General features: G+C 45.9%; 1 protein-coding gene across 16 annotated transcripts in view; it reads right to left on the bottom strand.

Annotated features, from left to right (window-relative positions):
* The window catches only part of OBSCN (obscurin, cytoskeletal calmodulin and titin-interacting RhoGEF), a 511,999-nt gene that overhangs the window by 457,810 nt on the left and 39,336 nt on the right, over positions 1 to 14,853 (bottom strand). For all 16 annotated transcript variants that reach the window (XM_068235137.1, XM_068235143.1, XM_068235140.1 and 13 more), the window contains exon 2: positions 12,985 to 14,113. In XM_068235137.1, coding sequence (XP_068091238.1) covers positions 12,985 to 14,107 — 1,123 coding nt within the window. In that variant the 5' untranslated portion in view covers positions 14,108 to 14,113. The remainder of the gene's footprint in view (positions 1 to 12,984; positions 14,114 to 14,853) is intronic.

The raw sequence follows: 14,853 nt of genomic DNA, 5'->3' as shown, positions 1-14,853 counted from the left end.
TGCCACACCGAGTCAAACGCCTTCTTAAAATCCACAAAGCAAGCGTGTATTTTGCCACGTGAGCTGTGGACATGAGTCTTGATAAGGCTGTGCAGTGTGTAGATGTGGTCGGTTGTGCGGTGGTTTGGCATGAACCCAGCTTGGCTTTTGCTGAGTACGTCCTGCTGTGTGAGGAAGGAGAGGATCCTTTTATTGATGATGCTGTTAAACAGTTTCCCCAGTGTACTGCTGACACAGATTCCTCTGTAGTTTGCTGGATCATATCTGTCCCCATTCTTGTAGATGGGTGTTATGAGGCCTTCACTCCAGGCCTGAGGAAAGGAGCCCGCACTCAGGATAAGGTTGAAAAGTCTTGCGAGTGCCTCATGTATGTCCGGGGGGCTGTATTTGATCATCTCTGGCAGGATGCCATCGGTACCGCTAGCCTTCTTACATTTTATCAGCTTTGTTCTTTCTCTTATTTCCTCCATCGTGATTGGTGTATCCAGGGGGTTTTGAAATTCCTTGATTGTCTCCTCCATGTCCTTCAGCTTTGCGGCTATTTGTTTCTGTTCCGGGGTTTGGGCATTTTCTGGGATGTCTTTGTAGAGGTTCCTGAAGTAGTGGAGCCAGATGTGGCCATTTTGGATGTGGAGAGGGCTTTTCTTGGGCTTTGTCCCAATGTGGTTCCAGGTCTCCCAGAATGAGTTGTCTTGGAGGGAGTCCTCCAGCTGTTGGAGTTTGTGGGAGATGTGGCTCTGTTTTTTCCGCCTGAGGGTGTCTTTGTATTGTCTCTGTAGGTGGTCATGGGCTTCCCTTAGGTCCTGGTTGTTTGGGTCTCTGTGCTTTTGGTTAGAGGCTGCCCTTAGAGAATTACGTAGAGCCTTGCACTCACTGTCAAACCATTTTTGGGACTGTTTATTTGTGGATCTCTTAAAGTTGGTCTGCTTGAGGCCGGCGAGTACTGCCATGTTATATAAGATGTTGCTGAAGTCCTTCACTGCATGGTTGACACCTTGTTTGTTCAGTTCATATAGGTTGGTATGAAAGTTTGTCAGCAGTTCTTGGATTTTGGCAGTGTTGGTCATGTTGGTGAATTTGATGGCAGACTCTTTGGGCCATTTGAAGGATGGTGGCAGCTTGTAGAGACCGTTCTGGTGAGGTTGCTGTGTGGTTGGTTTATCGGTGGATTTCAGGTACAGCAGGATTTGGTTGTGGTCTGACAGGTGTGTTTCAGGGGTGACTATGAGGGCATTGATGTTTATGGGGTCTGTGTCTGTGACAGCATAATCTACCACACTGCTGCCTACATGTGAGTTCATAGTAAATCTCCCAAGAGAGTCACCCCTGGTTCGCCCATTCATTATGTATAGGCCGAGGCTCCGGCACAGGTTCAACAGGGATTTCCCACTTTTGTTTACTGTCTTGTCATAGCTGTTTCTTGCTGTCTGCATTGGTTCCTGGTAGTAGTTCTCTCCTCCAAGTATGTATGTGTTTCCCTCAGAGGTCAGATAGTCCTTCTCTGTGCCTGTTCTAGCGTTGAGGTCTCCATAGATGAGCACTCTGCCCTGAGACTGGAAGTGGCTGGCTTCTCTTTGTAGGACCTCATAGATGTCAGGTTTGTAGTAAGGGGACTCTGTTGGGGGGATGTATGCTGCACACAGGTACATGTCAGACTGAGAGGTGAGGATGGAGCTGTTTATTTTGATCCAGATGTGGCTGTCTCCTCGTTTGATTGCTTTGATGTGCTCTGTGAGCTCCTCCTTATACCAGATTAGTATGCCTCCTGAACGGCGGCCCTGTTTAATGTTCCTGTTTTTCTGGGCAGATATGGAGAATTCCCGGTACCCCATGGGTACGAAAGATTCATCCTCTGCCCGGGTCCATGTCTCCAGGAGGATTTGGATATCAATGTTTTCAAGTCTCTTTTTAAAGTCTGGATCATTTGTTTTGGATCCAAAAGCTGAGGCGTTCAGCCCTTGGATGTTCCAGCTACTGATGATAAGGGATGTCATTTTGAGTCGGTTTACCTTGTAATGAGCAGAAATTTTCATAGGACTCAGTATTTTCAGGGGGAGGGTGGACACTGTTGTGGGTGTCACCTCAATCTGCTTTGTATATTGATAAGCAAAGTTCTGATTTCCGCCATGATGCTACCCTCTGTCGCTTTGTGTTGCCATTGTGGGGCAGGCGGTTTCCTACATGTTTTCCATGCTTGTGGGCTCTCTCTCTGGTGTTGGGACATTGTGGTTTGCTGTCTGATTGTTGAGTTGGGGCTTTCTTGGAGTCTCTGGGGTCTACTTAGCACCATGTCCTTTAGTTCCTTTGCTAGGCGGATGACTCCTTGTTTGTCAAGGTGCTTGTTGTTGTACAGATGGTCGGTTGTGATTGTGGTGTGCTGTGCCAGTTGTATGTCTGGTGAGGATCTGAGACTGGAGGCCAGCTCTGCATTGATCTGTGTAATTGTCTGGTGAGGAATGTCTCTTCTTGGGAGCAGGGAAGAGAGGATAATCTTTGTGCTGGGGAATTTCTGCTGTGCCCTTTTAACCAGTTGTGACAGTTTGTATGTGATGGTTTCTTGGTCTGTGGTGTTTTCTTGTATAATGTCATTGGTGCCGGTGTGCAGGATGAGATGTTTTGGGTCGGTGAAATAAGGCTCATTAATGACCTGTGTTACTTGTTCAATAGTTGAAGTGATGATTTTGATGGCATGCATCCCTGGAAAGAGTCTTCTTATGTCCAGGTATTTTCCATTAGAGTCTATAACCAGCACAATGTCAGGACTGCGATGTTTATAGGAGCGATTTGCTTGGTGTTTAGGCTTGGGCTGTGGGTTGTTGGATGAGGCTGTGTTGGCAGTATTTGGAGAGGGGGCTGGATGGCTGTGATTGTCACTAGTCTCTTGGGTGATTATTGTATCCTGTGTGATGTGCGGAGCACTGTCTTTGGTCGGCATAGGTTTTGTGGGGGCCTTTGTGCTTTTTGTTGTCTCCTCTAACTTTTGTGGCTGTTTTAATATTTTTAATTTCCTGATCTCCTCTTTAAGTTGTGAGTTTTCCTCCTGTAGTTTTTGTAGGGAAATGTTGATATCATGCAAGGCTGCAGTGTGCTCAGCTTTCATCCTGGCTATTTCTTCTCTCAGTTGATCATTTGCATTTTTCACACCTTGGCTGCTTTTCCTTTCTTCCCTGAAAAGGGTGAAGTCCCTTTCTAATTGGGACAGACTTTCTCTGAGAGTCTCCAGGGAGGGGTGTGAGAAGCCTGGTGTCTGGTCTCTGGAGGGGGGCTGTTGTTTTGGAGATTGGTCTTCAGCCTTCTCTCTAGGAGCAGTCCTTGCAGATGATTTACGACCATTGTTTGTGTTGACAGAGTTTGTCTGGTTTTCTTTAAAGTTAATTGCAAGTCTTTCAATATCAGGATAACTCTTTTCGAAAATATTTAAGTAACGTTCTGCCCCCTGGATCAAGACACTGCCATTGTGGTATACAGTTACTGTAAGTGTAGTAACCTCTGGGTCCTCCTTGTCTTTTATTCTGATTTGTCTCCCATTCGTGATGCCATTTTTTTTAATGCTTTTTTCAAATTTTTCACAGATGGCAGTATGCCAAGCTTGGGTGTCATGTGTAAAAAATATCAGGTTTGTTCTTACTCTAGGGTTAGAGGAATAGTCAGCAAACAGAGTCTCTGGCATGCTTTTAGTTAGCTTCAGTCTTTCTTCTTTCTTTGCATCATTGCTTTTATTGCCAGGAGAGTAAACAATCTCCCGAGTGCCAGACCTCCTGCTGCTAGATGTGCTGGGCTTATCTGCATCCTGGCTTGCCTTTTGATCTGCTGGCTCTAATATGGTTTCCATTGTGAATCCCTTGATAAACTTTTTCCTATTTCTATAAGTAATATTCAGCAGAAATGCCCTTACCTTGTTTTCTGCAGGTTTGGTCAGTTCTGGGGTTACTCTCTGCTGGTGTTAGGATCTGTTGGTTGGCTGGAGCTGGCTGCTGCTGCTTGTTGCTTTTCCTCTGAGTGACACAGCTTGTTTATCTTTTTAAAGGTGGTTATCTTCTCCATTCAGAGCATTTGCTTTTTAATCTTTAGTCTTTTTATTCTTTAGACTTCCATAGGCTCCTCTGGTTTCCATGTTATGTCTTGGTCTTGGCTGTGTCTTGGTTGTGTCCTTTGTGTCCATTCAGTTGCCCATTACAAGGTAAAATTGGTAAAGTTTCAGGAGCTCATGTTCAGTGCTGCCATTGTCTCTGGCTGCTTTCTCTCTCTCTCTCCTCATATATATACGCTATAGCAGCATAGAGAGTGATAGCAGCGGCTGGGAACGCGGAAAATCAGCCGCGTTCCCAGCCTGTCGGCGGCTGTCGCCGAACCGGAAGTAGCCGCCGGCGGGGACAGGACGATCGGAGCGGGGCTGCGAGGGCACCATCCAGCTTCGGGGTGCTGAGGGATGCCCCAGGTGAGTAAATGTCATTTTTTTTTTTTGACTTAAGTATTCCTTTAAGGTAAATCCGGCCCTGGGTCCAGGCCCAGGCAGCCATTAGATGACTGGTAGCCAACACGATCATTCATAATCAGTTTGGGTGACGATGGGCATGCAGGTGTCTCCCCGCAGGCAACCTAGGCAGGTGCCTGAGGCCCCATGGGTGTAAGGGGGCCCACCTGTCACCTTCTCTGACCTCTCATCACTTCAGCTTACCAAAAGGAACACAAGGGGGCCACAAATATACTACCTTGCCTAGGAACCCATTACATCTTAATCCATCTCTGGTCCCTCCCCCATCCTTTGGGGAGGTTGGATTTAACACCTATTAGGGCCAGTTCACAGCCAGCATGCCAGCCAAATGCAAGCGGGCAGAAAAGCATTTGACGTCTTCAGGCGGCTTTCTGCAGTTTTCTCACCGAGACACGGCCGTAAGCGCTGGAAACTGGAAGTAGCATGTTGCTTACCGGGTCAGCTGGAACCACAGGAACAATGGGGATTGGAACATGACATTTGCGCAAATGGTGGTAAACGGGGGTAAACTACGGTACAGGTGCTCCCTATTCAGTTGAATAGACAGCGCTTTAATGACGAGCGCTGTTGCTCGCGGTAACGACCTGCAATCACCCATGTGAGCCAGCCCTTAATAATAACATTGTACACACAAAGAAGATTTAACCTCCCTGGCGTTCTGATTCTGCACAGCCGCAAGGCCGCGCGTGGTTTTTTAAACCTAATTTTTTTTAAAATCATGCAGCTAGCCTATCGCTAGCTACATGATACCCCCCTCCCTGCCGATTCCCGCCCACCCTTCCGATCGCCGCCGGCGATCATGCCCATCAGCAAATCCTGTTCTGAATGTGATTTCCTTCAGGGCTTCCCCCGTCGCCATGGCGACGAATGGAATGACGTCATCGACGTCGTGACGTCATAGGATGTCCCGATCCACCCTTCAGTGCTTCCTGGCACTGATTGGCCAGGCTGCGCATGGGGTCTCAGGGGGGGGGGGCCCTATTACGTGGCGGATCGGGGGCGAGCAGCGGTGATCGGAGAAACACACAGCTAACAAAGTGCTAGCTGCATGTTTCAGAAAAAAAAATTATTCAAATCGGCCCACCAGGGCCTGAGCGGTGCCTTCCGGCGTCACTGGACGAGCTCAGCTCGTCCAGAACGCTAGGGAGGTTAAGGTCCACCAGGAGGTGACCACACCAGCCACACAGATTGTCCACAAAGCCTTCTTTCTCCCACCCTACAGGAAGAGATTAAACCAGATCTGAAACCTGGAACCCACTAGATCAGGGTTTTTTTTAGCGTTTAGGGATTGCTTTCAATTGCTAGCGATTTCCCTAAACGCTCTGCAAATGTAAATGAATGGGACAAAATCCACTAGAGGACATGCAGCATTTTTGGGAACATTTGCATTCTAATGTATTGTATAGGAGCAGGGAAAAATTGCTCCCAAAATCGCTTGCAAAGCGCTATGACAAATCGCTAGCGATTGCGATCGTGCTTTGCACTGTCTAGTGGACACAAGGCCCGAAGGATGCCTAATGCTGGGTACACACGATGCAATGGCCCGCCCGATCGACGGGTGATCAGATGGGAATATATATATATCCTGTGTACATGTCCAAAGTGCACCCAATCGATAAAGTGATCGATTTTCCAATTATAAGTGCGCAAAATCGATCACCTTATCGATCGGGAGATCAGACATGTCAGAAATAATCACTCGATTCCCACCTGTCATGTGGGAAATTGCATTGTGCGTACCCAGCATAAGGTCGGTCTTCTGTAAAGATTCAACCAAAGTTGTGTTCAGGTTGTGATCAGGTTGACCACACCCGGGCCAGCCTTACACCTGGATAAACATTTCCTTTTAGCACTCCAGTTAGAAATATACAATCTTTATTGCTGCATAACAACATTGTGTCTCTTTCTCAAGGACAAAATGCCAAAAAGATGTGCACACAGGGGAGTAGAGCTAGATTTTTCTCCCTCCTGAAAATGTGTTTAAATGACGATGAAACTATTCTGTCCTTTAAATTAATATATTTCTTATTTTCAAATGTTAATATGAAAGAAAATGAACCAGGATAGTAAGGACCAGAGTGGTTTGAATTATAAAACAACATTTTTCTTAAAGGGGCACTACAGCGAAAAACTGTAAAATTTAAAATATGTGCAAACATATACAAATAAGAAGTAAATTTTTTCCTGAGTAAAATGAGCCATAAATTACTTTTCTCCTATGTTGCTGTCACTTACAGTAGGCAGTAGAAATCTGAAAGAAGCGACAGGTTTTGGACTAGTCCATCTCTTTATAGGGGATTCTCAGGAATATATTTATTTTCAAAAGCACTTAGGGCTGGTGCACACCGAGCGGCTTTTTGGGCGTTTTCAGATCCGCTTGCGGCTGCGGATCTGCTTGGTCAATGTATCTCAATGGGGTGGTGCACACCAGAGCGGGAGGCAATTTTGCAGAAACGAAAAATGCCTGGGTGAGGCATTTTTTGGATTGTGGATGCGTTTCTGCCTGAATGTTAAGTATAGGAAAAACGCAAACCGCTCTGAAAAACGGCACTTCAGAGCGGTTTGCCAGGCGTTTTTTGTTACAGTAGCTGTTCAGTAACAGCTTTACTGTAACAATACAGGAAATCTACTATACCAAAACCGCTAGACAAAACCGCAAAACGCTAGCTGAAACACTACAGAAAAAGAAGAAAAAGCGTTTCAAAATCTGCTAGCATTTTGCGGATCTGCTAGCAGGTTTTGGTGTGCACCAGCCCTAAGTGAATGGCATTTGCTCTGTCCAACTGCCAAAAAAACTGTGTAGCGAGCAGGGAAGCTGGCCAGCATCATTGTTGAAATCCTTTTTAGGGCTCGTTTCCAGTATTGCGGTGCGGAATCGCCTGGATTCCACCGCTGATGAAATCGCATGCGGATGCGATTCCCCATGCGTTTTTTGCCGCGAATTCGCATGCAAATTCGCATAGGTGAGGGTATATGCGATTTTAACCATGTCACTGCCTGTGTGAATTTACATTGGTACCTATGCGAATTCGCGGCAAAAAACGCATGAGGAAAACGCATGCGATTTCCCTATTAAATACATTGCATGCGATTCGCATGCATTCCACTCGCAGGTGAATTCTGCGGCTCTTTTGTGCGTTTTTTCACCGCTGAAAAAAAACGCACCTTAACAACGCTACAGTGGAAACAGGCCCATCCACTTGCATTACATGTGCGAATCCGCGTGCGTTGGACGCATGCGGATTCACGATAGTGGAAACGAGCCCTCAGGGAATATCTTTATAAAGAGTAAAAGCCTTGCTAAGAATCCCCTATGAAGAGAAGGACTAGTCCAAAACCTGTCACTTCTGTCATATTTCTACTGCCTACTGTAAGTGACAGCAACATAGGAGAAAAGTAATTTATGGCACATTTTACTCTGGAAAAAATGTACTTCTTATTTGTATATATGTTTGCACATATTTTAAATTTTACAGTTTTTCGCTGTAGTCCCTCTTTAAGAAATCTTTATGGTATACGTGACTAAGGGTGTGACGGGGGCGTGATTAGGGGTGTGGTTTAAATGTCCCTCTTTCTTATCTCAAAAAGTTGGGAGATATGACTAAACTTCAGGAGCCAGGGCCTCCCGCAATGTAAAATACAGCCACAAATAGCGGGCGCTTTGTCGATATTCAGGGCCGGTTCTAATTACAATAGGGCTCCGGGGCAAAAGTAAACTGGGGGCCCCCCAGACAATGGGTCGCAGCATTGAAGGAGCCAGGAAGGTAAATCTGGTGCCCATAGCAGGCAATGTTTATCTGTGGCCCAGTGCCCATACGTAACTGCACTAGAGGCGGAGATTAAAAAGTGTGCCCTGCCCCCCGTGCTCACCCAAGTATAGGTAATAAAAGGTGCCCTAGTATTATATTATAGCCAGATGTGTCCCCTTACAGTAGTAGTAGATGTCTCCCCCTTCCCTCAGTATTATATACCGATGTGCCATTAGCGACCCACCTCCCAGGATATAGCCAGATACCCTAGCCCTCGGTCACATAACTTAGTGGTTTGATGAGGACATTTGGGGGCCCCTATGGACACTGGGGCCCTGGGGCAATTGCCCCTTTTGCCCATATGGTAGCACTGGCCCTGCTTATATTGTACTGTTTCCAGGTCACTGCCACGCTGAGGACACTCCCAACTATACATAAAACTCAGAAAGGTAAGTCAGGAGCACATTTTCTAAGTGGGGTGGATTGGAGGTTGGCTTATCTTTATTGTGCACCAGAAAAGTAAAGAACATTTGTGGAAATTAATACCATGTTTTCCCAAAAATAAGACAGTGATGGGGTATTTTAAGCATCTTCAAAAATCATGAAAAATCATGTTTTGGTCTTATTTTTAGGGTAACAGAGTAATAGCATCAGAGCCGGGACAAGGTGCTCCAGCACCCAAGGCTGAGACACCAAAGTGCGCCCCTCCATCCTCCCCACCCACCCCAGCCGTCACACACTGATTACTACTAGACTTATGCTTCATACACACTTGAGATAAAAGTCTTTGGAAAATGAAAGATCACAGACCAATTTTACCCCATTCCATGTAGTATGAGAGCCATACTCTACACAGTCTATTCTATGGAGCTGAGCTCCCCATCAGATAAAATCTTTGCAGGATGCTGCACACAAAGATGCCCGTACACACTCAAAAGATCATTATCTGCAAAATATCTGTTCCTGCAAAAGATCCATTCCATGCAAAATGCATTATAGTCTATGAGATCTGCAGATCATCATACACACTTGGTTTAACAGACTTCATCTGCATATCTGGCAATCATCTGCAGATCTGAAAATCCACCCTGTTGAATCTGATCTGCAGATGATCTGCAGATGATTGTCTGTTAAACCAAGTGTGTATGATGATCTGCAGATCTCATAGACTATAATGCATTTTGCATGGAATGGATATTTTGCAGGAACAGATCTTTTGCAGATAATGATCTTTTGAGTGTGTACGGGCATCTGTGTGTGCAGCATCCTGCAAAGATTTTATTTGTTGGGGAGTGCAGCTCCATAGAATAGACTGTGTAGAGTATGGCTCTCATACTACATGAAGGGTGGTAAGATTGGTCTGTGATCTTGCCTTTTCCAAAGACTTTTATCTCAAGTGTGTATGAAGCATAAGAGGTGCCCCAGGGCCCCCAACACCTTCATCTCTAGTTATCTGGCTTGCAGTCACTGCCATGTATCCCCTTTTCTTATTTCTCTCTGCTTCAAACACAATAGGGGAATGATAGCTGAGTGAGTTGTGCGCCCCCTCCTACACTGCGCCCCGAGGCTGGAGCCTCTCTCGCCTCTGCTCGGCCCTGTGCCCCCTTCCTACACTGCGCCACAAGGCTGGAGCTTCTCTCGCCTCTGCCTCTGCCCAGCCCTGAATAGCATCAATTTCATTTATAAGCCAAATCCAAGTGAAATCAAGATTTAAATTAATAATGTTCTTCTATTGCTATTAACATTAGTAAGGGTCTTGTGTTTGACACAGAGGCCCATGTGCAATTAATGTTTTCTCCTGAGTTTGTAATTGAAAAAGTACTAAAAAGTATCTAAAAAAGTACTAATTATTTTGAGTGTTTTCCTGCTTGTTGGTGGCATACAAGGCATTTCATTGACAAGTTTGAAAATATCACCTAGTAAAAAAAATCAGGAGAAAAGGGAAATTGCATATGCGCCATAAACTCTAAATAACAACTCCGCCAAGGTTTTCTCAGTGTGTCAAGTGTTACTTTGTCCGGACCTTAAAGAGACACTGAAGTGAAAAAAATATATGATATAATGAATTGGTTGTGTACTATGAATAATTACTAGAAGATTAGCAGCAAAGAAAATATTCTCATACTTTTATTTTCAGGTATATAGTGTTTTTTCTAACATTGCATCATTCTATAATATGTGCAGATTACACAACACTCAGCATTCAAAATGATTCTTTCAGGCCTCTTGCACACTGCATGCGATTCCGATTAAGATTCCGCTTTTTAATCAGTTTTTACATCCGATTCAGATTCCGATTTGCAGTGTGCAGGGAGCAAACTGCAAATCAGAATCTGAATCGGATGTAAAAACTGATTAAAAAGCGGAATCTGAATCGGAATCGCGTCTAGTGTGCAAGAGGCCTCAGAGCAGTCTGTGAACTAATGACCTCTCCTCTGTCAGAGAAAAAGGAATTTGTTTAGTAACAGTTGAGATAATAAAAGTCAGATAACAGCCCTCTCCACGACTTTGAAAGTCGTAGAGCTTAAAGAGAGTCTGAAGCGAGAATAAATCTCGCTTCAGACCTCATAAATAGCAGGGGCATGTGTGCCCCTGCTAAACCTCCGCTATCCCGCGGTTTAACGGGGGTCCCTGATCGCCCAAATCCCCTCGTTTCAGCGGGGGAGCGCTTCCTGGTTGGGGCAGGGCTAACCGCCGCAGCCCTGCCCCACACGCGTCTGTCAGCGCGTATCTCCGCCTCTCCCCCGCCCCTCTCAGTCTTCCTTCACTGAGAGGGGCGGGGGAGAGGCGGCAATGTGCCGCTGATAGACGCGACTGGAGGCAGGGCTGCAGCCGTTAGCCCTGCCTCCAGGAGCGACCAAGTCTGCGACCAAGTGTCGCAGTGGGGAGTTTGGGGGTCAAGGGACGTGCCCCTGCTAACTATGAGCTCTGAAGCGAGATTTATTCTCGCTTCAGAGTCTCTTTAAGTGCTTTTTTCCATAGAGATAACAACTGGAGTTTCTTAACTCTTCCTGTACTGGAAACAATTAGACTGATGTATCTGATCTTAATGTTTTATTTCTTAGCTGTACTACACATACAAATCATAATATCATCATTTTTTTTCGCTTCAGTGTCTCTTTAAGACTCCTGACACCAGTAATTAACGACTTCTAAATTTACTACAGTGGTGTCGGATTGTAATGATTTGTTGTTGTTACTTTTAGTTACAGATTACCCAGCAAGCTCCTGGAGAACCAGAACTTATGGGAGTGTGTAAGGGGCTGAGACCAAGTTTGCCTTCTTACAACAGAAGGTATTTGCGATAATTCAGGTTGGAGTGAACTCTGAGGTGTCCCACAATGCATCACTGTGGAATATGCAAATCATCTCTTTGTTGTCCCTGGTAGCTAAAATACCTTCTGTTTTAAGAAGGCAAACTTTTGTCGTTACTTTGCAATGCACCATGGGTGTTGATTAGCAGTGGGTGGGTTCTTATGAACCAGAGTTCAGCAACTCCACCCAGAGACCAGTGTTGAGACACGGCGTAGGCAGCAGTTTGAAAGCCCTGCCCACTTTCCAGCCTGAAGCAGATATGGAGCTGCCTTCTGAATGGCATCATTTGAAGTATGAAGAAAAGAACAGTGACCTTGCGACTAGAGTAATAATTACTCCATGTAGGAATGTGTCTGGTTTATTGCATCTTAAATATGTATCAGTATATTAGAAACTTGTGGAAGCAGATAAAGAGGTTTCCTTACTTGCCTGTACTTTAACATCCCTTAAAGTGAACCCCAGACGACCTGAGGTAAAAAAAAAAAAAAAACAGAAACTTTCCCAAAAAGAAGCAAGCCTCTGGATCCTCTGGAAGTTTACCATGTCTCCTTCTGACCACCGCAGCTGCCTGGGAACCTCCTGAAGATCGCAACCGTGCTCCTCTTCATGTACAAGCGCAAGCATATGGTACCCGGGCAAGTATGGCCACGCCTACTCAGTAGCACAGCACTCTGACTTACTGTGATGACGCGCCCATACTTGCACAGGCACAGTACGCCTGCGCTCTTGGAAGAAGAGAAGTGTAGTTGAAACTAGAAAATCCAACAAACTCTTTCGGATGTCCATGTTCGGCATTAGTTGGGACCAGGAGGACGTGGGAAGCCTCTGTAGGCAGGGCCGGTTCTAGTAACAATAGGGCCCCTGGGCAAAATTAACCTAGGGGCCCCTGATAGACCCTCCCCGACCAAAAAACGGCATTAGGGGCCTTTTGTTGCATGTAAATTTCCCCCCAGGGCAACTGAGCCGGCTATCCTACCCAGGTCTCTCAACCCCTTAACTGTGCTCCCCGGGGCCCCTGCAAGGTCTTCACCAGTATAGCATCTCACCTGTCCTGGTGAGGGACAGTCCTTAGGCTCCATTGTCAGTGCCACTGTCAGTCCTTAGGCTCCATTGCAGGGTCCCAGGGGAGCACAGTTAAGTTGGGGGGGTGAGCCACCTTGGAGACCTCTACAGGTTCTGGGGCCCTGGGGCAATTACCCTCTTTGCCTCTATGGAAGCGCCGGCCCTGTCTGCAGGGCCCAAAGCCTTCCCTCTTCTATCGAAGATAAGAATCAATTTTTTTTTTGTATTATTTTCACCTCGGGTACACTTACATTTGTTTTGGCAGTGGGTTGTTAGCTTTCCAGAGACAAAGCAAGGGTGTCCAACCATGGACAGCCATGAAAGTTGACATCTTGTGAAAGGTTTGCCTGGTGAGCCACTTACCTTTGACTATGACGAGCACGGAACTGTAGGTCTGTCCAGCCAGATTGGACGCCGTACACGTGTACAATCCATTATCGATCTGCTTGCAGAAGAGGATTTTCAGAACGAAGTTCTCCTGCTCATCCTCATAAATAACGTGGCGACGCCCCTCCGAGATGATCTCTCCATCCTTCTTCCAGACGATTTCGGGTTTAGGCTCACCGGTGACGAAGCAGCTCATCTTGGCGTGTTTGCCTTCCGTCACGGTGCAGGTACGGGTGAGGACGCTAAAGCTGCTGTCACGGCTTATTTTGGGGGTGAGCGTTGCTGCCCTTTCATAGTCGAAAGATAGACCAAGTCCGGTTAGCGGATCTAGCGTTCCATAGGAAGTCGAATTGGAGTCATAGTTTCCAAGGATGGACAGATCAGTTTTCCGCATCTCCTCTCTCCGTTTCTGTAGGTGAGATAAAAGCGATGCGGTTTTACCATAAGTCGGTTCTGGTGCCGTGTTGGCATTGAAGTTGGCAAAAGAGTCAACGGACAGTGAAGCTGAAGCCTTGGCATGGCCTGCAGGGCTCTCAGCTCGACAGATATAAGTACCACTGTCTGAAAATCTAATACAAAGAATCCTGAGGGAGCTGGACTCTCCATCGGTTGCAATTCGAATGCGGTTGGAGTCAATAGGTGTTCCCAGCACCCTCCCATCTTTTTCCCAGTTGATAACAGGCATTGGATGTCCTTGGACTCTACAGTTGAATGAGGCATCTTCTCCCAGGGTTAGCTTGGCGTTGGTCGGTTTCAGAATAAAGAAAGGTGCACATTCCACCACGGCGCTCTCCCTTTCCACTTTGATGGTGACTGCGGCAAATGACTCTCCAATATTGTTGATGGCCCGACAGATGTATTGACCGCTGTCTGCCGTTGCTAGGTCGTAGATGGTGAGCTGGTATAAGCCCCCCTCCTCTGTGGTCTTGAAACGTCCTCCGGATTCTATGAGAAACTTATCTCTCTCCCAGGTGACTTTTGGGGTGGGATTTCCAACGATCTGACAGCTCAGTGTGGCATCCTTACCCACAGACAACATGTAGGCTTTGGGCCTGGTCAGGAACCGAGGGGCTCCACTGAACGAGCTGGGATCCATCATGGTTGCCTGAGAAGACACAAAAGAAATAAGGAGGTCAGACATGAAGAGTAGTGGAGAAGGGTAGTATCGTATTGTAAAGTCCAGGTACAGACAAAGTGCTACAGACATTAATACAACATTATTTCATGCATAAAAGAGTTTGTTAAAATTATAGAATTTATTCAGAATGAAAAAATAAAATACTTGCTGCATTATGGATTCGCAAAACCTACTCCATGACCTCTAGCTGTCTGCTCACGCCCCGTCTGAAGACATACCCCCCCCCCCCATACTTAATGAGGAACTTTAGCAAAAAGGAAAAAAATTAAATCAATACATTGCAAAGTGAGACATTAAAAAATAGAAGAGTGATCAATAAATGATTGATATTCACCATGTAATTTGTTCATATTGTTTGATCCACAATCAACCTGCAGGTTATCATCTTTACTACTGGCAGACATGGAATAAAAACAGACAGCACCAACTGCCATTATCTGTAACCACACCCCCTAACGATGCGATAGGGCCTATTTTCACTAGCATGCATTGCGAATTAGATCCGGAAACCTGCGTGCGTTTTTAAAAATGCATGCGTTTTATGCGTGTTTTTAATGCGAAAATGTGCGTTGAGATTTGAAAACTGCCTAGTAACATCACAGCAGGAAACAGGAAGCAGGAAACAGGAAGACAGGCAAAAGGCAATGATGCTATGCATGCTGGTTAAATTTGCGTTTGGAAACGCGAATTTCCGCGTTTATAACGCA

Source organism: Hyperolius riggenbachi, chromosome 5 (assembly GCF_040937935.1).
Source record: "Hyperolius riggenbachi isolate aHypRig1 chromosome 5, aHypRig1.pri, whole genome shotgun sequence".
NCBI classification, from domain to species: domain Eukaryota; kingdom Metazoa; phylum Chordata; class Amphibia; order Anura; family Hyperoliidae; genus Hyperolius; species Hyperolius riggenbachi.
The sequence above is the reverse complement of the archived record's forward strand: the minus strand, read 5'-3'. Positions and strand labels throughout refer to the sequence as shown.